This window comes from Corythoichthys intestinalis, chromosome 2 (genome assembly GCF_030265065.1).
Source record: "Corythoichthys intestinalis isolate RoL2023-P3 chromosome 2, ASM3026506v1, whole genome shotgun sequence".
Taxonomy (NCBI): Eukaryota; Metazoa; Chordata; class Actinopteri; order Syngnathiformes; family Syngnathidae; genus Corythoichthys; species Corythoichthys intestinalis.
Genome location: NC_080396.1, coordinates 65464524 through 65489388, shown reverse-complemented (window position 1 = coordinate 65489388; position 24865 = coordinate 65464524). Strand labels below are relative to the sequence as shown.

The following is a 24865-nucleotide window of genomic DNA, read 5'->3' as shown; positions in this document are numbered from 1 at the left end:
ACCCCAAGATACTTGAACTCCTCCACTTGGGGCAGGATCTCATCTCAGACCCGGAGAGGGCACGCCACCCTTTTCCGGCTGAGGGCCATGGTCTCGGATTTGGAGGTGCTGATCTTCATCCCGACCGCTTCACACTCGGCTGCGAACCGCTCCAGTGAGAGTTGGAGGTCACGGGTTGATGAAGCCAACAGCACCATAACATCTGCAAAAAGCAGAGATACAATGCTGAGGCCACCAAACCTGACACCCTCAACGCTTCGGCTGCGCCTAGAAATTCTGTCCATAAAAATTATAAAAAGTATGAAAAATTATGAACAGAATCGGTGACAAAGGGCAGCCTTAGTGGAGTCCAACCCTCACTGGGAATGAATTCGACTTACTGCCGGCAATGCGGACCAAGCTCGGACACCGGTCATACATGGACCGAACAGCCTTTAACTCTCAGTTCAATTAATATTAATAAAAACTCTCCATTTTGATTAATTCACAAACGTTCATGTAAATTTATTCAGCCAAGTTAGCCAATAGGTAATTGGTGTAAAATGAGGGCCTAAAGCAATTGTAAACATTATTAATATAAACAGAAAAATATAGCATAATTTGACAGCCATCTAAAGTTTGGCACTAAATCTGCCTATTACCACCCAAGAAAATATACCCAGAATTAAGTGCCTTCTGTCTAAACATGTCATAGAAAAACTTGTGCATGCATTCATTTTCAGTAGATTGGACGACTGCAACTGTATATTTACAGGTCCTAATAATTTTTTTTTTTTAAATCAGTCAGGAAGCTGCACCTAGTACAGAATGCTGCTGCCAGAGACCTTAAAAATACAAGGAAACTTGACCACATTACACCGGTTATGAAATCGTAACACTGGCTTCCAGTGAATCAAAGGATAGACTATAAAATACTTCTGCTTGTCTACAAATCACTTAGTGACCTTGGACATGCTCCATAAATGCTTGATTTGTCTTACCCTTAAAAAGCATCTAGACCCCTATGGTCGTCTGGAACAGGTCTGTCATATGTTTCAAGAACAAGAACCAAGCAAGGTGAGGCAGCATTTAGTTACTATGCTCCTCACTTGAAAGTCTAAAGTGTGCTCAAACTGTTAGTTCCTTTAAATCAGGGCTAAGACACTACTGTTTACCACAGCGTATTCATAACTGCCTCTAGACAGTATTTCAAATTTCAAGCTTTTTACTTTTTATTGTTTTTTTTTTGTTTTGTTTTGTTTTCTATTTCCGATTTCAATTGTTTTTGAATTCTCTTCATTATTTAACTTGTTATGTATAATTTTATTTCCCGTTTCAATTGTTTGTTTTTAACTTTTTTTTTAAAATGTGATTTTTACGAATATTTTTTTCTGTTTCTGGATCTTCATGTGATGCAAACCAATTCTAATTGCCTTGTGTTGAATTGTGCTGTACAAATAAATTTGCCTTGCCTTGTTGAAGCATTTCCTATTGGAGACATAAAGAGCAAATGAAAACGAAAGGAATAAATAAAAGAATTTGACTTGATGTTAACAAAACCATCAAATGACTTTATTGCAAGCTGATACAAAGTAGGACAGTTCAACACGATTATTACAAGTTGAAGGCCTGTTAAGTCGTTGCTCATGTTGGTGGTGTGTACAAGATCATTTTTCGAATCTATTCCTGTTTTTCGTGGACGGATCACAACGTAATTTGATAGGTATATTCTAGGGATGTATACACATCAGTTCACAGAGCCTGATTTTTAAAAAAAAATTATTTATGTTCGAGTTGATTAATTTAGTGCGGACTTACAGTATATTTGCCTGTAGTTTAGAAGTTAGCCTGTAACTTTCAGCCTGTATAGTACACTAGTGGTTGTATTGCAATAAAGTTGCCGTACTTTCTGGCAATACATGGCAACAAAGACTAAGTCAGTAACAGCCTTGAACTATAAATACTGTACTATTGTACTTACACTATTATTAATATTAAATATAATACCGGGGTTGTGTGATGAAAAAATATGAATGATGGAATCTTACATTATTATTATTAACATTATTTCAGATATCTGTAGTATATTTGTTTGGTCAATGAATCTCTCTTAAACTGAATGGTTTTACAAAACATAACCATCCAAAATATAAGGATAGGACAGATGTTTGCTCTTTAGGCATGGGGGGAAAAAATCAAAACAACAGCTTTGTGGTTGAGCCCCTCCAATCGTGCCAAACATTTTCCAAAACAAGCCACATCAATCACCCTCTCTATTCCCACAGTGTTAAAACCTGAGATTAAAACGCACCATTTAACAGGGATTTTCAGTATGGGAATACTACAGCTACTAATACACAGGCTGCCTCTAGCAGTACATAAAATTATCTTTGCCGAAGTGCAATTCAGTTGTATCTAAATTTTAGATTACATTAAAACAATATACTGTATATGCTGTTTGTTTTAAAAATAATAATTTAGGTGTAAGTTTTATTTAACCCTTACAATTCAAGTGAATAATTATTGTAGCAGTTTTTTTTTTGGTTTTGTTTTTAATTATTTTAGGCCTCAGCTCAACCGTAACCCTGGTTGGTTTCTGGTGCACAGAAAAATGATAATCGAATTTATATTAAAATACAGTGTAGCAATGGTCAAACTACAAAATATTACAGAAGCTTATCATTTTTTATGGACTTTTCAGGGGGAAAAAAAACATCCGTCTCATTTTTGTGAATACTTGTGTTGTGCAAATTACAATGCTTTAATGAACAGACTCCACTGAGCCTCTAATGCAACAGCTATGATAGATGCTATTAAATAAACGCTTTTACGATACACAGGTGATAGCACTTCAGTATGCATCATTGAACAGAATCTATGCTTTTAAGATGGGCAAATTAGTACAATTAGTAACCCAAATACTATAGTCTTTTGGCTTTCCAAATGTTGGCAGAGAGCATAAACCCACATTCTACCAGACCATTCCTGAGTGTCTGTGGTTTGCACACGAGTGCTCAGAATGCCAAGTAACACATAATTCCTAGATGATATCCACAAATTGAGGAAAATCATAGGAAAGAATTATGAATGAAAAGTCAGCATTGTTCCTCCTGCCTCCATGTTCGGGGTTAGGTGCACAGACTGTTCTGCGGTGCTATGATTGGTAGCCGTACGTTGCTGCATCTGGAGGGCAGAGGGAGAACACAATAAAACAAACATTAATAATAAAACAAAGTGTTTACATAAGTGTGAAGTGCAACTAACACCTCCGTACTGTAGTAGTCAAACCTCTTACTTTCTCAATGAATACAGACATAATTACTTGGGATTTGAATTGCACTTCTTAATTATTGTGCTATCAATTAAGTCAAATAACCAGTCTCAATTTCTGTCTCAGGATTTAGGCAATAAATTGAAATGTTGTATTTTATTATGGTCCGAGAGACTACACCTGCAGATCAGCCTAACTTTTATCTGGCATGTGTGGCAGACTAAAACTAGAAAGACAATACATAAAATTGCTCTGCTACGTTGTACTGGTCACATTTTGAATGAGTATTTGTTACCATTCATAACACATATGGAACTCTATTGACCCACACAGCTGAGAAAGGATGGAGCTATCCGATGTGATAGAAGTCAGGTACAAGAAATTAGTCCAATAACTGAACGACAAAGATGTGCGATACAAACATTTATGAATCCCTTGAATCAGGACTCTCCTGAATTGAAAAAAACAACATTTTTTTTAACTACAAATGGATTTAAAGGGAAAACTTTCCCAAGGTGCTAGTAAATGAGATGAGCATTGTCTTCATATTTACAGTAGGTAAAGACCAATACACATACTAAGTATGTTGCTAACCTGAGGAAAATTTTGCCGTGCAGCACAGTCCCTCTCCCCTTGCTGTCTTATAAATGGGTGACACGCACACCCTTGCTGAAGGAGGGAGTTCAGTAAGTCGCGTAGACAGAGAATTGGGCGGCAAGTAGAAAGATGAACGCTGGTCGACTCTTTGTTGCCCTTCCCAGGTGAGCCAGTAGCCCTTTAAACCATCAAAGCTGCCCCTCCAGTTCACCTGCACAGAGTTGCTGTCCACTGTAGTCAGCTGCAGGTCAGCCAGGGCTGGAGTGGCTGCAAAACACATCAAAATTGATAACATCTACACCTGGGTGTATGCTCAGTCCCCCCCACTGTTTACTAACACCGCCGTCGTCTATCATTTCGCATCTAGTTCTATATATATGTGATATCTCCTGTGGCATGATGTGGCCGTATGTTTGTAGCAACTAGCAACTCGGCGTTGTTTGTAGCGGCTGTCGGCCGCAGTCAGGTATTATTGTTTTTTTTTACCTAGCGGCATGAGTTGAACATGATATTTACTGTCCATTCCTCATTGCGCCCCGAAGACCGCGCTGACTGTGTTTTAGTTCCGCTTTACCTGGTATAATGAAATATACGGAATTTGGATGTTTGTGAATCGTTCTCGAATCTTCCACGGCCGAATTGCGAATAATCTAAGAATCGGAACTTTCGCACGGCTCTAGAAGCTACTGTTGCTTTTTCTTGGCAACCCATTTATTTTGACACATTCGGATTGATTTGAGGCCATTTCCTTCTGCAGCAATCACTAATCCGAAATTTAAAGTCGTTCTTGCGGTCAATGGGGACCAGTTGGTTCCCGTCGTGAGAGCAATCCCTGATGGTTAAAAGAGAAACCATCAGTTGTGTTTGATTCATATCATATTTTAACCAATTTTGGGGCAATTTTTTTTGACCATTCGCTTAAAAAAATATAAACTTATTCTTCTTATGGCCAAGATGTACCTTCCCAGCAAGTTTGGCAACTGTGCAATTCATACTCCGAATACAGCCGTTTGGCAACTGTGCGATTCATACTCCGAATACAGCAAGACAAACAGACAGTGAATTATGATATAAGTAATTATGTTGTGAACTATGTGCAGATTACAATACTTAATTTGCAATGCGAAGTTGGCAGTAGGCTTTGAGCAATCATATTAGGGATGTACAAATTCTGACGTCATTGTGGGCTAGATAGTTGGCCCTCTGAGGTGAATTTGAAATCTGATTGGTTGAATAAACTGTTCTATTGTTTAAAATTTTATTGGACTAGTGGGTCCAATTTCCGTTGCACCAACAAATAGTCTAATCTGAACGTACAAAAAAATGCATTATACGCACTTGAGGAGTGCACCTAAGAGAAAGACTATGAAATAAAGAGAATATTCTGTTCAGAAAATGTTTAGGACCCGCTTTCCACTGTTAGATGATCACCAATTTGTTCACATATTGTAGCTCACCTTCCTGTGTGCATACTTTGACTGACATTGCCTTCTCTTTGCCCGATGAATGCCTGGCAGTAACGGTGACCAAGTAGGTGCTATCTGGTTGAAGGTTCTTGAGGAGCGTGGAGTTATGCCGCTTGTCCACTGTCACAGTATGCAGCTTTCCAGTCGGCAGGGCAGAGTATTCTATGTAGTAACTTGTGACTGTCTCAGGCTGGAGAGGACCCCAGCTCACCCGAACACTGGTCGACCCCGACTCAGAGACCGTGACCAAAGCTGGACTGTGTACTTCTGGTGGGGGCAGCAGGTTAAAAGATAATACAATGAAAGGTTATCATTTATTCAAGATCATGTTTGCCTTTTTAATACAATAGCTAAAGGCTTAGCAGGCTATGCTTCAAAGTTTATAGGGTTTAAAATCCAACCTGATTGTGTCCTGAAGGTGACCGACAGAGTGTTGAAAGCTTGTTCATTTGACTCCGGTGTCAAAGTAGCAGTATAGACCGTGTCAGACTTCAGCCCTGTTAGCCTGACACTATTGGAATCTGACGACTGGACCAGTCTCTGGTACTGACTACCACCAGTGCTTGGACTGGTCCCAGTACCACTTCCTCCACTTCCTGTCCCACCTGAGGGAAGTGGACCAAAGCGGATCTCGTAGTAGCCCGCCAACCCAGAGAGGACAGGTCGCCACTGGAGTGTGGCGGCATTGGAGGACACATCCCGGACATTGATACGCTCAGCACGGATTATTTCTGTGGTAGACATGATGGAAAACAAAAGTGATGTTTTTTACCACAAAAAAAAAAAAAAAAATTAGTTGCCTCCAGTCCAGTTATACTAAAAATTAGAGCATCATATTTTTAACGTCAATGTGCTAAAATACAGAGATGTATGTGTACTGTTTTACATTTTTTAATAGTCATAAAGACAAATTTAAAAATACCTGGCTTGCAGAGGCTGCAATTCATCAACTTTTTTTTTATTCTGGTCATGTGACACATTTGTACTGCCATTTGTTGCTAGGCAGATTTCATTGGTTTAAAAAAAAAATGTACCTCTAAATTTAATCATTAAAATTAGCAATTGCAGGGTATTCTATTTTTTTGCCAGTTGCATAACATGGAGAGTGCCACCAGAACCATAAGGTCATACAGACTCACCTGGATACAGTATATGTAGAAACTACATTTTATAAACATTGATCATGCAATGTATCCTGGAGTTTTCATAATGCAATAATCACCACACAAAAACATCACTCAGCATTTTAAACCACACTATGATTCAGGGAGATGTTGGGGCAAGACAGAGAGCTAAAAATGTCTCAGCTCAGAGATCGTATCCAAAGTCCAGACCAGCTTGGGTTTCTCAATACATTCATAACCCTTGCAATAAGAACCTGAAATAGCCAACCCAGTCAAGCCTGGCAAAATAATAACACTGAGGTGTTGATATCTGGAATTGTGAGGTTATCCGTTTGTATTTGTTGTGCACATATGGCATATTGATTCACGCAAAGCACCAAGGCTTTGAGCTGCAGTATGACTGTAAAATTGTTGAGCAGTCCCTTGGGGGTCTTATGGTAGTTACCAAATCTGGCAGTTGAGAACTGGACAGTCTCTGACTTCAGTCTATATATAGTAAGAAATATATGCATCTGTATAGGTTTCTTGTCTGTCACAGTGCAGTGAGATGTTGCAACTCATTAATCCCTGAATAGATCAAGCTATCCAATTACACATGCAGTCAGTCGTACTCCAGATTGCCATCCAGTGTCCATGTCTGTAGCAGCATGCACGGAATTTGGGTGAACTACAGCCACTCGAAATACAATTTATGATGGAAGCAAAGCCAGTCCAATCCAAGTGGGTTGAAGGAATTAGTTCCTCTTTATCCAAGAGCAATGACCTTGTACTGTTGTTGACTCAGATTAGTGCTTCAAAATATGTACTTCTTGTGGCTTTGTAACATAAAGAGTAAAAAAATATCACACTCACCGATGATGGCGTCCCGCAGGTCCTCTACAATGATGCTCATGTCATCAATGTCCACAAAGTACAGGTGGTTCTCAGCAGGTGAAGACACAACTTGCCTCAACACCTGATAGTTACCATGGCCAGTGGATACCACCAGCACGGCCACACCTTCTTCCCTCAGCTCATCCATTGGGCCAATCACATCACCTGGTTTCACGCCATCCGTCAGCCAAACCAGCACTCTAGGAAGCCCCGGACGGGCTCCTGCCCCAGGTCCAGGTCTCAACACTCGATCTGCAATTTTCAGTGCTTCTACAGTGTTGGTATCCCCCCTGAGGGCTTTGGTGCTCCTCAAGGCTCCTTGCAGGCCGCTTTGCGTGCGGAAGGCATCAAAGCCAAACTCAAGGCGTGGTTGGGTGCCCACCTGTACAAGTCCAATCCTCACCTGATCCTCCCCCAGAGAAAATGGCAGGAGAAGCTCAGACAGGAAGTCGAGCATGCGGGAGTGCTCGTAGGATGACACGCTACCAGAGGAATCCAACAAGAAAAGAACATCCCCCTCACAGCAGTTGAGAACTGTTGAGTAAGATACAAGACATTGACCAACAGTTAAAACTCATACATTGTTTTTTCAGATGGTGGTGGTGAAACATGTTTGATGATTTTGTCTCATTGCATTGCAAAACTCAAATAGCACATGCACTTTCTTCTTCATATGTGTATCTTATTCCTACAATTTAATGTCTGTATCCATTTTGAGCTACAATTTATTTTTCTAACTCCTTAGCCGCCCACACACAATTCCTTATCTCACGCTTTAAAATTACTCTCCAAATGAAAAGTTACTTGAAAAGTTAGTTGTCCTGGTCACATATTTTTGCACCCGAGTTTGAATCCGAGTCACCTAATTTTCAGGATCTGCCGATACAGAGTACGGATCTAATACCTTGGCAACTTATTAATTGATTTAATAACTTATAACAAAAGATTTTTATCTCTTTTGACAACATCCTTGTCCAACCTATGTGGTTGCTTTGTAGCCATTAAAAAAATCTTTTAAAAAATGATCTTTTTCCAATTGATTTCGATATTCTAAAAAATATTGCATAGTACAAAACCATTTTTTTGTGCTTCTTTTGACAATATCCTTGTACATCTTATTTTGTTGCTTTGTTGTCCTTAAATTAAAAAGTATCTTAAAAACCTGATCTGGTTCACCCTATTGTGATTTAATTATTTAATTAATTATATTAATTATTGTGATTGTGTGCTCGGGCCCGATTTCTGATCACGTGATTGGATCGGGGACATCACTAGTTGCTTGTTATGATAATTTTTAGTTTTACAGTAACTGGTGTCCAGTTACTGTGAACAAACTAACACATTCGTAACAAGGGGTGTGACAAAATATTGAAATTGTGATATAAAGTGATACTTTGCATCCCAAAAGATTATCTATACGCTCATGCCAAGAATCGAAATATCGTTCTAAAAAGGTGTCAATCGGCAGCTCTGGCTGCCAGTGACAGCGCTCGACGCCCATTCCAACTTTCGTTCATTCAAAACCAAGAGTATTCACAGTCAATCCGATTTTTGGGGCATTTACAGATCACTTTCTGTTTATTTTAGGGCATTTACAGGTCAATTCCTGTTGGGCAAAAATGTTGATAATCCCAAAACGCAATGCGTCAGCAATAAAATTAACTTACAAGATATATGCTTAGATAGTAGCTTAGCCCATGCTCGTACATGCACATACAAATGTGTGTGCGTGCGTGTGAGCGCGCGCATTTTTTTGTCGTACCGATTGGAGAAGTAGACGCCGCATACTTTTTGATTGAATATTCCAGCCAGAAATATTTATAATAATAATGAGTGATATCTTGTTTACCTTCATTTTTGAGGGCAATTCTAAATCAGGCTGCTGAGGACAGCTATGCTTTTGGCCAATATTGTCGGCCACTGAAAATGGTACGCTCGGTGGTGGCTCTGTTGTACAATTAACATCTTTAGTGGGGCAAATTGAAACTCTGCTATCCATTTTAGCAGTGCTCTCCGGTGTTTCATGGTCTGCATCTTCAATCCTTGGTTCTCACACAGTAGTTGTTCTTGCTTTTGAAAGATTAGGTTTGAAAAAATCAAGTTCATCCATCTTGCCTCTTCTGTCCTCAGGTGTAAAGCAATCGACCGTCTCTAGGGTGCTAGTCACATGATCTGTTCAAAAAATAATTTTGACTCATGATAAGAATTTATTTTTTGTTCATTTCATTCATTTTTGTTTGTTTTATTGCTTTACAACTTTTATAGAAAACATTTTATCGGCAAAGTCTTAATTTTATAATTTATATATTGGAAAATGAATTATATGCAATGACATTTTGGCCACCAGGGTTGGGCTATGCCCCCTCCCCTTAATCTCTGCGTATGATTCCCGGGTCACTTCCTGTTCTGATATCAATATCAACAGGAAGTGACCCATAAAATGCCCCAAAATCAACAGGAGGTGACTAAAAATCAAAAGGAAGTGAATGAAAATACTAATACTAAAACTAATATTACCTCGTTGCCTGGCATTGGCTGTCACTGACGGCCATAGAAGTGGGAGGGGCCCATTTGAAGTGAGAAGGGTTCAATCGTCGCCGCTCTCTCAGTTCAAATGGATTGAACGTCTATTAGTGATTAGGATGAAGAGAGCTTGTTTTTCTGTTTATTAGTTGTTTTGTAGAATATCTTAGAATGATTTCCTGACCAATATATCGATAATTGTTGGATCGCCATATTGTGAGATCATCGTCATCAACAGCTTTGTATCGCGTATGGTATCATGAGTTACCAAGAGGTTCCCAAACCTACTCGTAACTGTTAGCTGTCATCAAGACTCCTCCATCGTGCCTCTCCAAAGAAAAAAAAAAGTTTCATAAACTGAAATTAAATTACGGAAGAATAAATAAAATGATTACAAAACAAAATCAAATCAAACAAAGAATCCATCCATCCATCCAAAGTGAGGTCATCAATGTGATAACATGAGAGCTGGAGTGTTTAATAAAAGCAGACAAGCTCAGCAGTCAAAGCTTTTGTTTCCTATGTTTATGTTCTTATGTTTCGTTAAATGGTAAACCACTGTAAGTAGCTGAGAACTACACAATAGGAGGACTGCAGATTGCAGCCAAGTGCCTTTCCATGTTGCCTCACTTGTTTGACAACAGCAGTGAATTTAAAAAAAAAAACAAAAAAAAACACTCATTTCACTCACCAACGTCCCCCATAAATTATACAAACTATAGCGAGAGCATTTCATATTTTCATAAGGGTAACCCTGATGTTTTCTACCAGAATGTGAGAGAATAAATAAAACAATAAATGACTCGATCTTTTAAATATGAAGATGATACTACATATCTATTGTTTCATTAAATACAAAATAAAAGATTAAGGAATGGGTATAATAACAAACAGATTAGTTGATCATTCATAGAAGTTGAGCCAGAAGCAGTGAAATTCCATGGTTCAAAAGAGTTCAGGACTAAATGAGGGAATATGCACGAGGGGGCTACCAAATTAGGATTATTTGGCTGCAGGGTGTCAAGTAAGTAAAGAAAGGAGGTTGGATGTGGGAACAGAGAAGGCAATAAAAAAGGAAGAGGGGCGGTCTGCGGGTAGTTCCATGTGAGAAAGAGGGAGGAATGTTTGGATGGTTACGCACGCACAGTAAGTGACAGCAGTAGAGGGAGAATATAAAAAAGTAATATGGTGTGTCAGATTTTCAACCTGTTAGAGGGGGGAAAGTTCAGTATAGCTAAACATGCTAGTGTCAGATATCAGATCGGAGCTCAAAAAGTACCTCTACCGTGATATAAGAATAATCCTTATAATAAACTTCTATTGTAAAATTGAACGTTTTACACAGACGCACACAAATGCAGCTTGTCTTGACATCAGGATAGAGAATTCTTTACAGGCCATTGTTTGGACTTTGAACCATGCAGGGGTCCTCCCTATCATAACACTTGGCCCCCCTCCCCACCTTTGTGCAGGTATGCTGTTATCTTAAACATCTTAAGGTACATTTTCGGACATATTGGGATGCCTTTGGAGTTAACCTACAAAAACTCATTGATGATTTATTTTATTTATTTCATTTATCTAGGACTTAATTGGATTAATGGCTAAAAAAAAAATGAAGCCACCCCTTATTCAACCTAGCCCAGGATTTCACAACCTGCAGAAGATGATTAAAAAAAAAACTAAATGTATAATGTGATGATTTCTGGATAGTACAGATTAGAAAATGATCTGTTGCAATGACAAAATAATAATTTTCTAAATGTGCACACAATCAAGCAAATGACATGCACATATAAACAGTTGCTCTTTTAGTGGATGGACTCTGTGGGTTTACTACATCATCCCCTATTCATGGACATAGCTGGACATAGCACAGTGGCAGCATCTCACTCACAACCACTATATTAACTCTCAATGACAGACTCAGCAGTTATACCATCTGGGTTTAGCCTCCTGGGTGCTTAAAGCTTTTGTTTTGTTTTGAAAGAACTATTTGTGTCAGAATAAGATGTTATTGGTGGGTAGATACTGTAGATCAGAGGTGTCCAGACCGTTTCTACTGAGGGCCACTTTCAGAAAAATCCAAGGATGCAAAGGCCAACAATTTCTTGAAAATTGAGTAAAGATTTTTTAAAAAGTCAGGGTAGGTTGAAACCCCTTTTAACAAAAAGAAAAAATAGTATTGTCTTTGTATTAACTCTTTCAGTGCCATTGACGATGACCAATCAATCATGTGACTAAACTAAAAGTCTTTTAATGATTTTATCACTAGTAGACGTCCAATCTATTTGAACCGGGAGAGTGGGAGAACAAATGGGCTGCAGCTATCAGTTATTTAAGTAATCGATTAATCTATCAATCAGTTAGTTCAAATAATCGAGTAATCGGGTTAGGAACATTTAATGCGTTGTAGAATACATTTATAGGAAATGTAAAACAAAGGCTTGCTAAGATTGCATTGTCAAAGGAGCATTAAATGCGAATAAAAAAATAAAATTCACTACAGTATTTTCAAACTATGTAGAATTGCACTTTCATTTCATGAGAGCAATAAATGCATTTAAAAATAAAGTATAACATTTAGCTTTAACGGTAATAAAAATAACAATGAACGAGGATCAAAGTACAGCAAAAGAACAATTGGCTAACTTGCATAGCAAAAGTCCGCTAGCTTCAAAGCTATAAAACACTTTTTCTTTAAGTGCTCTTGACAAATCGTTCCAACACATATTCCCACAAAAAACTGCTAAATATACCTCTAAACTAAATTACAGATGCATAAATTATCATATTAGCTCAAACTAAAACTTACAACCTTAGGTTGGTCAGGGAGACGCTAGTTCCAGCCATGTTAGATGAGTTATTTCATATTCACTGTTCTAGAGCGCAGTGTATGCTCCCAAATGAAAAAACTAAACGTAAACACTTTCAAAACAAACCATTACAACGCCACTCTAAACGAATGTTCGAAGCAGCAAAATTTGATTCAAAGCTTTTTTCTAATCTAATTATTTGATTTGATCGATTATTGTTGCGGCACTATAATGGGCTGGACGTCTATCACTGTCAATGGTAGCAATTAGTTAAAAAGGTGAGCAGAAATTGGATGATTAGGTAATTTGGGGGAATTTCACATTATCTGTTGATTGTCAGTCACTTTCTGTTGATATTTTGGCATCTTATGGGTCACTTCTTGTTGATTTGGGGTTACAGAACAGAAAGTAAACTGGGAATCTCCCAAATAATTAAGCAGTGACTCAAACTGTGACCGGTAAATGCCCTAAAATGAACAGAAAGTGACCTATAAATGCCCTTAAAATCGGAAGAAATGACTGTGAATGCTCTGGTTTGGAATGAACGAATTTTCATTCGCCCCTCCCAGTCTAAATGGATTGGGTGTCGAACACTATCAATGGCAGCCATAGAGTTAGCTGTGACACTATTATGGTGGAAGATTTTATTAGCAATTTGTCGGTTCCTTTTTTTTTTTCTTAAACATTGACACTTTTTAAAACAGTATCTCGATTTTTGGCAGGAGCATATCGATAACCTTTTGGTATACGAAGTAGAGCTGAAACGAATACTCGAGCAACTCGAGTTTAAAAACTGATCCGAGTAATTTTATTCACCTCGAGGAATCGTTTAATTTTGCCAGCTCTAAGCATCACGTTTTGCCTAGACTACTTTTAATGCGGGACAACGCGCTGATGTCACGTGCGTAGAGGAAGAAGCAATAAAAAAATATTTAAAAACTTTCTGCAGCCGACAGCCGCAGCAAACTACGCCGACGTTGCTAAAAACTAGCCCGCGTGAGGCTACGGCGGTAGCAGGTAGCGTCTGATGCGTCTGATAGATATCACATGTATGTTGAACTAGATGCGAAATGACAGAGTCAGCGGTGTTGGTAAACAGCCGCCATCTTAAAGCAGTGCACTTCTCAGCGCTAATAAATACGATTAACGTTACTGTCACTCGCTCACGTAACGTTAGCCCTGGGGAGGCCTAGGTTTCTATTAATTATGACCACTGTCGATGCGTGGCTAACGTGTCTTACATACAGGCTTTATTTAATCTGTGAAAACATAGCGCTGTAGAACAGGGGTGTCCAAACTTTTTGGAAAGGGGGCTTGGCTGACGTCCTTTACGTAGAACAATATAATTAAGCAAATTTCAGCAAGCCATTCTGTGTCTCACATTTGCTTTATTTTTTTTTTTTAAGGGTTAACAATCTCGCAACTTGCCTTTGTGGCGTTCTCTTTCGACTCTCGGGCTCTTGCGAAATACTGCTGCAGTAAAATTAAACTAGCTTCAAGTTGTTCAATTTCTTGCTACGCATCTTCCCTGTAATCTTGTCATACATGTCAGCGTGTCTTGTTTGGTAATATCGCCTCACATTGAACTCTTTAAAAACAGCGACTGTCTCTTTGGAAATGAGGCAGACACAGTTGTTGCGTATTTTAGTGAAGAAATAGTCCAAATTCCATCAATCTTTGAATCGTCGGTCGTCGCAGTCAACTTTCTTTTTTTTTTTTTGTCTATTGTCGCCATTTTAGAAAATTGGGAGTAAAGGGTCACACGGGGTAATGTTGCTTAAATGCTGCTGCCTTTTAATGGGTTAATACGGAGCAGCATTTAGTGTGCTACTTCATATGCTGGTAGCAGTACTGCTGACCAATTTATTAAGTCTATGTGCGGGCCAGACGTTATTGATTTTATGACGGAGGATGGGGGCCGGATGAAATTTGACCAAGGGCCGCATTTGGCCCCCGGGCCAGACTTTGGACATGTCTGCTGTAGAGTGATGAGGGTGTAAAATGAAAATATGATAAAGCTAACTGTCAATTTTAGCTCAGTAGTCATTGCTGGATAAAACACCAAGTAGCACTGGTCCCTAATGTGCTCCAATACAGCAGGTATCATACTGTAACACTGACAAAGAGCCACCCGCTTCGTTAGGTTGCAATTATTTTTGGGGGGGAATTTGTGGAAAGACAACAACAGGAAGGCACGTCTGTCGCTCTCCCGCACCTCCCTCACCCCCGCACGTCACGTGGTGCATTCAGAAACTCATGCAAATATCCCCGCCATATTATAACCTGATATGTTATAATACATTTATTTTGAACACTGCAAAAACTCAAAATCCTATGAGGACCTACAGTTTAGAAAAACTTAAAACTTAACTAGAACTTAAAAATGGCTTGACACAAATGGAAATTCAATTGAAACACGTGGGAAAAACACCTAACTTTTAAGTGATTTGAGTTATCAAGCGTAATGGCATTTCTAGGTAAGAAATATATATTTTTTATAAGATCTAAACGTTTTGGGAGTGAAAGCAGTGAAATGGTCTTTTTATTCTAGTCACATCTGAGAGGAAATTGTTGGCTGTTTTCAAAAATGTACATAGAAAATAAAGACATTGATTGACTGAAAATGGTTCAATATTAGATGAAATGACTTGTTTTGTCATGTATATTTATAATTGCTCTTTACCTAAAACATATGTTTTATCCAATTACTCGATTAATCGATAGGATTTTCAGCCGATTACTCGATTACTAAAATATTCGATGGCTGCAGCCCTAATACGAAGTATTACCATATATCACCATTTCGAAATTTTGTCACACCCCAAATAGCGTACCACACTAATGCTATTTTTAGACCGTGACGTCACATTGTAAAGCGGAACATTATAGACGCGCCCTCGCATACAAACCATTATATTTCTACTACTTTTCACCGGTAATCTTTCAAAAACGAACATGCCGATCAAACTACAAACAACTCTAGACATTACGACCGTCCACGTTTCTTGTCCAATGTCCAATGTTTTCTTCATACGTTTCCCGAAACCGAAGACTCAAAGGAAAAAATGTGAACAATGAATCAGCTTGTGCGGATGTCCGAAAGACCAGTTTAACGCCAGCAAGGTGAAGTCATTCACCTACAAATGACAATCCTGACCCATTGCCTGCCATAGCGTCCCCCGAAGAGGTAAGCAGTTTTGATATTTTTACTTATTTTTTAGCGTGGCGTTTTGCATTGCTGCTTCTGTCTGACAATGAATGACTGAGAAAAAAATTAAAGTGGTATCTGACTGCCTCCATTGTTACCTTTTCTGTTGTAAAGAAACAACTTTAGTAAGGGGGAAGTGTAAATTAATTAATAGAATTAAGATTTGTTACTGATGAAAAAATTAAAAGTGTTCGTTGACTGTCACTGAGTAGAATTCGCTACAAAAAAACTAACAATATAAATTACCTCCAAGAACGGTTAGAGATGTAAGACAACCAGAGGATGTAATATATAAGAAAGACAGGGCATATGGGGGTAAAGGATACCGTATTTTTCGGACTACAAGTCGCACCTGAGTATAAGTCGCACCAGCCATAAAATGCCCAACGAAGAGGAAAAAAACATATATAAGTCGCACTGGAGTATAAGTCGCATTTTGGGGAGAAATTTACTTGATATAATCCAACATATAGAACACATATGTCATCTTGAAAGGCAATTTAATATAAAAATACAATAGAGAACAACATGCTGAATACGTGTACAGTATGATGTTACATGATGCATGAACAACAAAATGCAAATATACTGTCCTCACCAGGACGCTACAGCTCAGTCCTGGCTATACAGTGAGCTAAACTCCCAAATGACGATGCTGGACGTCCGTATAATTTGCTGAATCAATTTCGTCTTCGATACCAAACAGGTTCGCGTCAACGTAAAGAAATGATAATTAGGTGCTATTAAAGCAATGACACAAACAGTGAGCATGCGTTCGCTAGGATTAGCACATCGTTCAAACAACAACACAACTGGCTGTAAGTGTCCAATCCCGTGTGGAAAACACACAACAACAACAGAAAAGATTATACACACAGGCGTTGCCTCAGTAGAGATATTTTACAAGTAAAAACAATGAACGTAGGTTCGCAGCCGTGTCTCTCTCACTCTCTATCCCACTCGCTCAGAGACGCTGCGTAGCTGTCCGTCTTCTTCTGGCGTGTGAGCGCTCTTCTTCGTGTAAACAACTGCGAGTGCGCCCCCACTTGGGCGTGAAAGCGCCACAAACTAAAAGCATGCATTTCAATATAATATAGTCAATAATACAATTGAACACACATTGCTAAAGGCAGAACGCGAACGCGGCCATAGCTATAGACCCTACTCACCAACATCACAGAATGACGTGTTGCTGTATCCAGCCGCCATACTGTCCGTCTTTGTTTATACGTATTTTCAATGGTTTCAATTTGTTGTGCAATTTATAGTGCAATTCATGGAAGCCCTTTCAGACGCTGTAAACTCATTGGATGCGTTGCATAAAAGGCGTTATGTGGAAAAGCTTCAGTCTATCCATTCGCCAGATCCATATTTGATGCCTAAATCGATATTTTTCGACCCGCTGTCTTCGCCCTCTCTGCCTGACATCTGCTACCCTGATATCTACAACTATCTTGTCCAACCAAAATCAGCCTATTCTCCCGAAAGTTTGAAAAACTTTAAGAGCAGCACTCTAAGCAACATAACCCCATGTGACCCTTTACTTCCAATTTTCTAAAATGGCGACAATCAATAAAAAAAAAAGTTGACTGCGATGGCCGACGCTTCAAGGATAGGTGGATATTGGACAATTTCTTCAATAAAACACGCAACAACTGTGTCTGCCTCATTTGCAAAGAGACAGTCGCTGTTTTCAAAGAGTTCGATGTGACGCGATAATGATATTACCGAACAAGACACGCTGACATGTACGACAACATTACAGGGAAGATACGCAGCGAGAAATTATAGCAACTTGAAGCTAGTTTAATTTCACTGCAGCAGTATTTCGCAAGAGCCCGAGTGTCGAAAGAGAACGCCACAAAGTCGAGACTGTTGAAATTATGAATTAAAAAAAATAATAAAGCAAATGTGACACACAGAAGGGCTTGCTAAAATTTGTTTAAATATATTGTTCTATGTAAATCAGCCAAGGTAGCCCCCCGCATTTTTACCACACCAAATCTGGCCCCCTTTGCAAAAGGTTTGGACACACCTGTTTAACTGACGATCCGTAGACGAGGCCAGCTTCTTTCACTTGGTACCAGCTAAATATTATTCAAAATGTAATGATGGTGGAAGAAATAAGCATCTTGAATTTGTTGTCGGCGATTAGCCTCGCAATGATCTTAATTGTGGTTGTCAGCCCAAAACCCTCTAAATATATATTAAATGCATCTTACCAGATATAAAATGACTACTACATAATCTGTGGTAATCGTTTGGAGCCCAGTTTTCTCGTCGAATTGCAGCAGTCCATCTCGCTCTCCTCTCCGGGTCTCTCGGAATACGGTAGAACTTCAAGTCTCTCCGTCTATCTTCTCTGTTATTGCAACCAACCGCCACACACGCCTTCCCCATTTTGGTTATTAGTGTTAACGAGCAGAAAAACACGCCATAATAGGAGGAATTTACGTAGCGGTAATGCGTCAACACGACGAGTAGACGGACAATATGGCGCAGAGGCGTGGTTGTGACGTCATGTAAGTAGGGTCTATTAAGAGTTATTCAGATAACTATAGCATAAACAACATGCTAACAAGTTTATCAAGCCATCAGTGTCACTCCAAAACACCAAAATAACATGTGAAATGATATCATAATGTGTTAATAATTTCACACATAAGTCGCTCCTGAGTATAAGTCGCACCCCCAGCCAAACTATGGAAAAAAACTGACTTATAGTCCGAAAAATACGGTAGCTTGTTGAAACAGGAGAACGTCATTGTCAGTGGCGTAAGGAAAAAGGTGTGGGTCAGCTCGGCTTTTTTTCAGCCCTCGACACTGAAGCCATCTCTTTAACTGAACATTTGTATGTTCTTCCACATCTTTACCAATTAACTTGGCACCAGGGACATCATTTTCTGACAGAATTGGTTGGTTTAGCCCTGTAAGCATCTCCTTCGTACACTATTTCCATTCATTTACTATTGGGGACAAACGGTAGCGTGTCTCCCCCCTTAGCAACAGTTGCTAACGTCATGAATATTAATGAGTGGAAGTGACGTGTAGCGTGCGGTACGCCATTGGTACACAAGGAGAAGAGACAAGAGGAAAAACTTTGTCTTAGGAGCTAAATGCAGAGGCACTGTTTAAGTGACTAGCTCCATCTAGTGTTGAAAATGAAAAGTGGAACAGAGTGGAGGTTGAGATCAAGCTTCTTGTGCGGCCTTATTAAAAGGGAATTTTCATAATTTGCTGTGGGCCAAAAAAAAAACTGTCTTATGCGCAGGCTGTAGTTTGGACACCTCTGCTATAGATAGAAAAGTGACAACTAATAGAATGGATTTTTTTCTCATCATTTTGTATGTTGATGAAAGTGAGCGCGTAGTCTCGTAAGAACAATAGACTAATTCACTTAAGATAGAAAAGTTGACTTTAAAAAGCTATGACTTTCATAGCTTTTAGAAAGTAGAAAGTTCAACCACTTTCACAAATTGTATTTTGTTGTTAACAAGACACAACTTTATACCATGTTAATATGAGTAATAAATGTAAACAAAACTGATTTCCCTAATTTAATTCTGGATTTTCATCGTCACAAAATAATAATAATAATAATAATAGTAATAATCTATACTTCAAGACTTTCAAGCTAGTTTCCTTAATTAGCACAAGTTTAGTGGCCTTCCTACACTTACTGTAAGTTATTGCACTTGTGTAGTTTTGTAAGCATCTTATCTTACCCCCGAGGCACTTTTTTCTTTTTAATTCAAGTTTGACTCACCTCCCTCAGGTGCACCAGCTTGTGCCGTCAACGTTGTCGGGAGCAAACACATGAGTAACCATGTCAGCAAATGGCTCAGCTCCATTACTGCAACAAGGGGATTATGGGTCCAGACACCTAAAATTAAAAATTAAGGCACTGTTGCGCTGTTTCAAGATAACTGTAAATCCGCAAATTCAGCACTGAGCGATGAACTCTAAATTTGAAAAATAAACTTCTGTCAAAGCATAATAAAGTATTCCTGTCTTTTCCGTGTGGTATCTGCTTTGTATTTTAAATATCGTTCAGCTCAACGAAGTGTACGCGTTGCAAACTGAAGCTCAAATGAAACGCCGTTTTCCCTCACGCTCCTCGGCCATGCAAATGAAATAAACCATAGACACCATTGGGAAAATCCCTGCAATACAGTGAAGTGTTTCCGGTTTCCAGAGATTTCTAAAATAAAGCAATTCTTTGCTTTTGCGCCATAACTTTTTGCGACAACCTTTACACAATTAAAGGCAGAGATAAATTTGCTATGTTGATTCTACAATGTTTAAACAGAATTATTACTACTATTTCCCTCAACATATAATTAAAAAAAAAAAAAAAAAAAAACTTTTATGTATATGTATATTTTAATATATGGGTTTTAAGCACTGCAAATATAATAATTAGGATATAAATGATAAATACATATATATGTATATATATATATATATATACATACATACATACATACATACATACATACATATAATTTATAGATAACAATGAGAACAATGATTCGTACATGTATAGAAATCTTAACATTTTTAAATAAAATACTGTATTTGTTTATTTATTCATTTATTTATTTTTTGAAAAAAATCCACGATGGACTGAGGGCGCAAAGTTTGAAGCGCGACGTAGCTAGAGATCACTGTATTTACATTTTTTTGTCCAATCAGATTCCAAGGCAAAATATCCTTGAAGCATCTGTCTGTCCTCTGATTGATTGATTGATTGATTGATTGATTGATTGATTGATTGATTGATTGATTGATTGATTGATTGATTGATTGATTGATCCGCATACATGATTATATTTTAAATAGGGCTGTCAAACGATTAAAATTTTTAATCGAGTTAATCACATAAAAATGAATTAATCGTAATTAATCGCAATTCAATCCATCTATAAAATATGCCATATTTTTCTGTAAATTATTGTTGGAATGGAAAGATAAGACACAAGACTGATATATACATTAAACATACTGTACATAAGTACTGTATTTGTTAATTATAACAATAAATCAACAAGATGGCATCAAAATTCTGTTAAAGTGATCCATGGATAGAAAGACTAGAGAAACTTATAGAAATTTTATATTAAAACCCCTCTTAATGTTTTCGTTTTAATAAAATTTGTAAAAAATTTCAATCAAAAAGTAAACTAGTAGCTCGCCATTGTTGATGTCAATAATTACGCGATGCTCACGGTGCTTAAACCCATAAAATCAGTCGCACCAAAGCGCCAGCAGAGGGAGACAAAAAACACAAGCAACAAGTGGGCATGACACTGTGCTGTCATTTTAATCTGTTTGAGCAGGGCATGTGCGTTAATTAATTGCGTCAAATATTTTAACGTGATTAATATAAAAAATTAATTACTGGCCGTTAACGCGATAATTTTGACAGCCCTAATTTCAAAATAAGAGTCTTTGATTATTACGATGTGTTTTATTCAATTTGATGTTGTAGGATTCTGAGGCACTCTGGTTTCGGGATATCTGTGGGATGTTTTTATATTGTATTTTGTGCTCAGTACTTAATTTATTAATTTATGCATATTTATGTACACTTTCATAATTCCCACAGCTGTACAGTTTCTTCTTCTTTTCATGTGGTGCTACTGCCACACTAAAGTGGTTCTTTAGCTGTAGAGTATGTAAAATGTCAGTAATGGAGAAACTCAGTGTGCATTCTTTTGATCAGTTCTACTGTTAATGGGAAAGACAACACCTTTATCATGTCCATCCAAACAGAAATACTGGTATTCTTATTTAATAAAGTGAAAATTAATTCCAAATGTAATTTTTCTGATGTGAAATAGTGTGGAAAACATAAATTAAAAGCCTCTATTTCCAGGAATTGGCGACCCAACATGGGAACAAACATTTGATCAAAATTGGTACTATTTAAGCTAATCAAATCACTTACACTACAGTGTGTGTGCGTGGGTATATGTGACACCACAAAAATGGCTGCGCCTGAAAGCGATGTAATTTTGAGGGGGTTTAAACATTGCCCCATAATCAGAGATGAAAAATACTTTGTGCAACTGTCCTTCACATGAAGCTCATTTAAACTACGTGTTGTCTTAACATCTGAGAGCAAAATGGCTGGGTTACATGCTTTATTAGAAACAAGTAGCATAGACTTAAAAAAATCTATTGACCTGACACATCGTCATTCTTTGCGTCACGCCTTCCTGTAGGGGGCTGTACCAAAGTCCACTTTATTTAGTAATAGTCAGTCAAAGACAAAACACGCTGCGAGCCCAAGCTTAGATTTTTGAAAAAGTACGAAAGCTGTACGGCATGTAGACATTGTCTCATGAGTGATTTGTTCGAGGATTCAAGGTAATTATTATATTTTTCGTACCATACCTGCATTTTGAAACGTTGTGAAAAAAATCAGTGGGAGAAAATAGGGGCTACAACATTGGCATTATACTTCCACATATTTACGTAAAAAAACCTTTTTTTTTTTTTTTTTTTTACTTCTAACCAAGAATCGAGACTGTTTTACATCCATATCTGTAAAGAATTCAGGGATTTAAGCATTTATTCAAGAAATTTCAAAGCAAAAAGCTATGTGTTCCGTAGGGGGCGACCACAGTGACTAAAATAGCTGCACATTGGACATATTTACGTTAAAAAAACTGCTAACTGCCCATTTCTTTTTTTTTTTTTTTTTTTCTTCCTCGCTTTTTTTTCCTCGCTTTTAACCAAGAATCAAGAAGAATCGAGACTGTATTACGTCCAAATCTACAAAGACTTCAGGGATTTAAGCATTTATTGACAAGAATTTTTAACGCAAAAAGCTCCTTGTTGTCCTAAGGGGGCGAGCACAGTGACTAAACTACCAGCACATTCGACATGTTTATGTAAAAAAAAACCTGCTAACTGCCCGTTTTTTTTTTTGTTTGTTTGTTTTAAATTCAGGGATTTAAGCATTTATTCACAAGAATTTTCAGCGGGAAAAGCTTTTTGTTTGTGTTTCACCTCGGTCAGCTTTGATGGCCACGTCAACAATGCTGGTTACTACGCCAGCCTTGAGCTCCCGAGGGCACCTGGTCCTACACCAACCCCTACGCTGACGGCAACAAGCAGATCTTAGTCTACTTTGTCCCCATGCACCTTTGGAAGAACATCTACGGCAGCTTCCACAACAACGGTTGTATGGTGCTGCCCAAGTGTCCTGGGGCTGAAGTAAGTGGCCAGCATTATTCACTTTATAAAAAAGATCAATCAAAACACCTATCTTTCTAAAACAAACATGTTTTTAGGAGCCTGAGAGGCCAGCTACAAGTTGACCCTGAAGGTGCTGACGCGCTCTTTGATTGAGAAGCAGAGCATCGAGCTCATCATGGCGGTCATCAATCCCAACATGGTCGCCGGGCTGAGGCTCCTCGCCATGACCACGGGCAAGCGGGAACACAGGGACATGGCCTGGAGATGTTCCAGTCGACAAAAGAGAGCTGGAGACTGGCCGGGCGGTCCTCAAGTAGCCATCTCTCCCCATGGCCCACATGGCGTCCTTCAGAATGTTGCTGTGGGACTATCTGATGTGCAGGAAGCACAAGAACACCTTCTGGAGTTCCTGGTGGTCCCTCTTCAACTGTTTTGGTGTGAACTTCTCCAAGGATATGACTTCAGAAGCGAGGAAGAACAAGTCCTTGGAAATGGAGCAGAAAGAAGACGGCAAGGAACAGGGACTTGCACAAGTCGAGGAAGCTGACCAGAAAACGCAAGGCATAAAAAAAGGCTATGTGATTGTTGAAAGACGAGGCTCATACCCTGGTAAAACCACATTGATTATTTGCACTGCCTAGATTATAGGACTATTTCATACTCATTTTATGTTTATGTTTATTTAGATTTCATACTTTATACTTGCAAGTCACTTTTGAGATTTTAACTTATCTTATCCTGCACTGTAAAGGGAGATGCTCCACATTTTCATTGTAAAACTCTATAGTGACAATAAAGGGCTATTCTATTCTATAATAAGTTGTGATTGTATATAGAATTCTGCATGTTTTCCTCAAGTATTAAGTTTTTGATGTGAAAATTGAGTAATTTGTTAGCTGTAAATAAAAGAAAAAATAAGTTGGTATTTTGGGCAAAAACGTATATATGTTAAATATTTCTATTGGTCCTGAAAACATAGGTGATTATCTCTGCATTTTGGTGATTTTTGTGCATCTAGTGTAAAATCTGAGAATTTTATAGCCATGTTTATAGCCAAGTTTTGTTATACTTACAGTGGGGAGAACAAGTATTTGATACACTGCCAATGGGTTTTCCCATTGTGAGTGTATCAAATACACTCACAGTGTATTTGATACATTGTGAGTATTTGATACATTGTGAGTATACATTGTGAGTGGGGAGAACAAGTATTTGATACACTGCCAATGGGTTTTCCCATTGTGAGTGTATCAAATACTTGTTCTCCCCACTGTATATACAAAAATAATCGGGATTTTATAAGGGAACAACTTTGAATTTTTTGATACCGCTGCTCATGGAGACTATATGCCTAAGGTAGGTGCCTGGTTTTAGGTCGGTAGCAGCTTTGGTTTTGAAAATACTTGAATTTAAAGTTTTTGAGAATAGGCCCCCTATGGATCGGCCCTGCATCCTGTGTCATGTCAATATATTATGAAGTCTATGCAAGTAGATAACTAAATGCTGTATTTACTTGGTTGTTTCATTTAACACTATTGGTAGAGAAGAGATCAATTATTTTTATACACTGTACAAAGAATAAAAAGTAGATTTTCTGAACAACTGTCTTCTTTAACACTTCATTTTAAAGTGAACTCCACGGAAGAGCCCTCAGGCGCTCTCTACCCAACTTGACTTACTTCCCTTGTCTTCTCTTCTCACTCCTCCCTTCCCTGTTCAGTTTCTCCAACCAGGAATAGGAAATAAGCTCGTGCTCACCATTCAGGCATCAACACCTTGGATGTGAGACAGAAAAGTTCCCC

At 38.4% G+C, this 24865-nt stretch overlaps 1 protein-coding gene across 1 annotated transcript; it reads right to left on the bottom strand.

The window, feature by feature from the left end:
• Positions 1 to 1198: 1198 nt before the first annotated feature.
• Positions 1199 to 24788, bottom strand: vwa1 (von Willebrand factor A domain containing 1). The gene is made up of 7 exons (XM_057855641.1): positions 24743 to 24788; positions 19624 to 19740; positions 7290 to 7844; positions 5715 to 6044; positions 5305 to 5580; positions 3845 to 4114; positions 1199 to 3162 (listed from the first exon to the last, which is right to left on the bottom strand). The coding sequence occupies exons 2-7, from the start codon at positions 19706 to 19708 to the stop codon at positions 3134 to 3136; spliced, it is 1545 nt and encodes a 514-aa protein (XP_057711624.1). The 5' UTR covers positions 19709 to 19740; positions 24743 to 24788; the 3' UTR covers positions 1199 to 3133.
• Between the last annotated feature and the right edge of the window lie 77 nt (positions 24789 to 24865).

Excerpts from the sequence above, each read along its gene's own strand:
- vwa1 (XM_057855641.1), bottom strand. The coding sequence starts at position 19,708 with ATGGAGCTGAGCCATTTGCTGACATGGTTACTCATGTGTTTGCTCCCG. Across the intron at positions 5,581-5,714 it reads CACCTTCAGGACACAATCAG|AAGTACACAGTCCAGCTTTG; the intron begins GTTGGATTTTAA and ends TGCCCCCACCAG. Across the intron at positions 4,115-5,304 it reads CAAAGTATGCACACAGGAAG|CCACTCCAGCCCTGGCTGAC; the intron begins GTGAGCTACAAT and ends TGTGTTTTGCAG.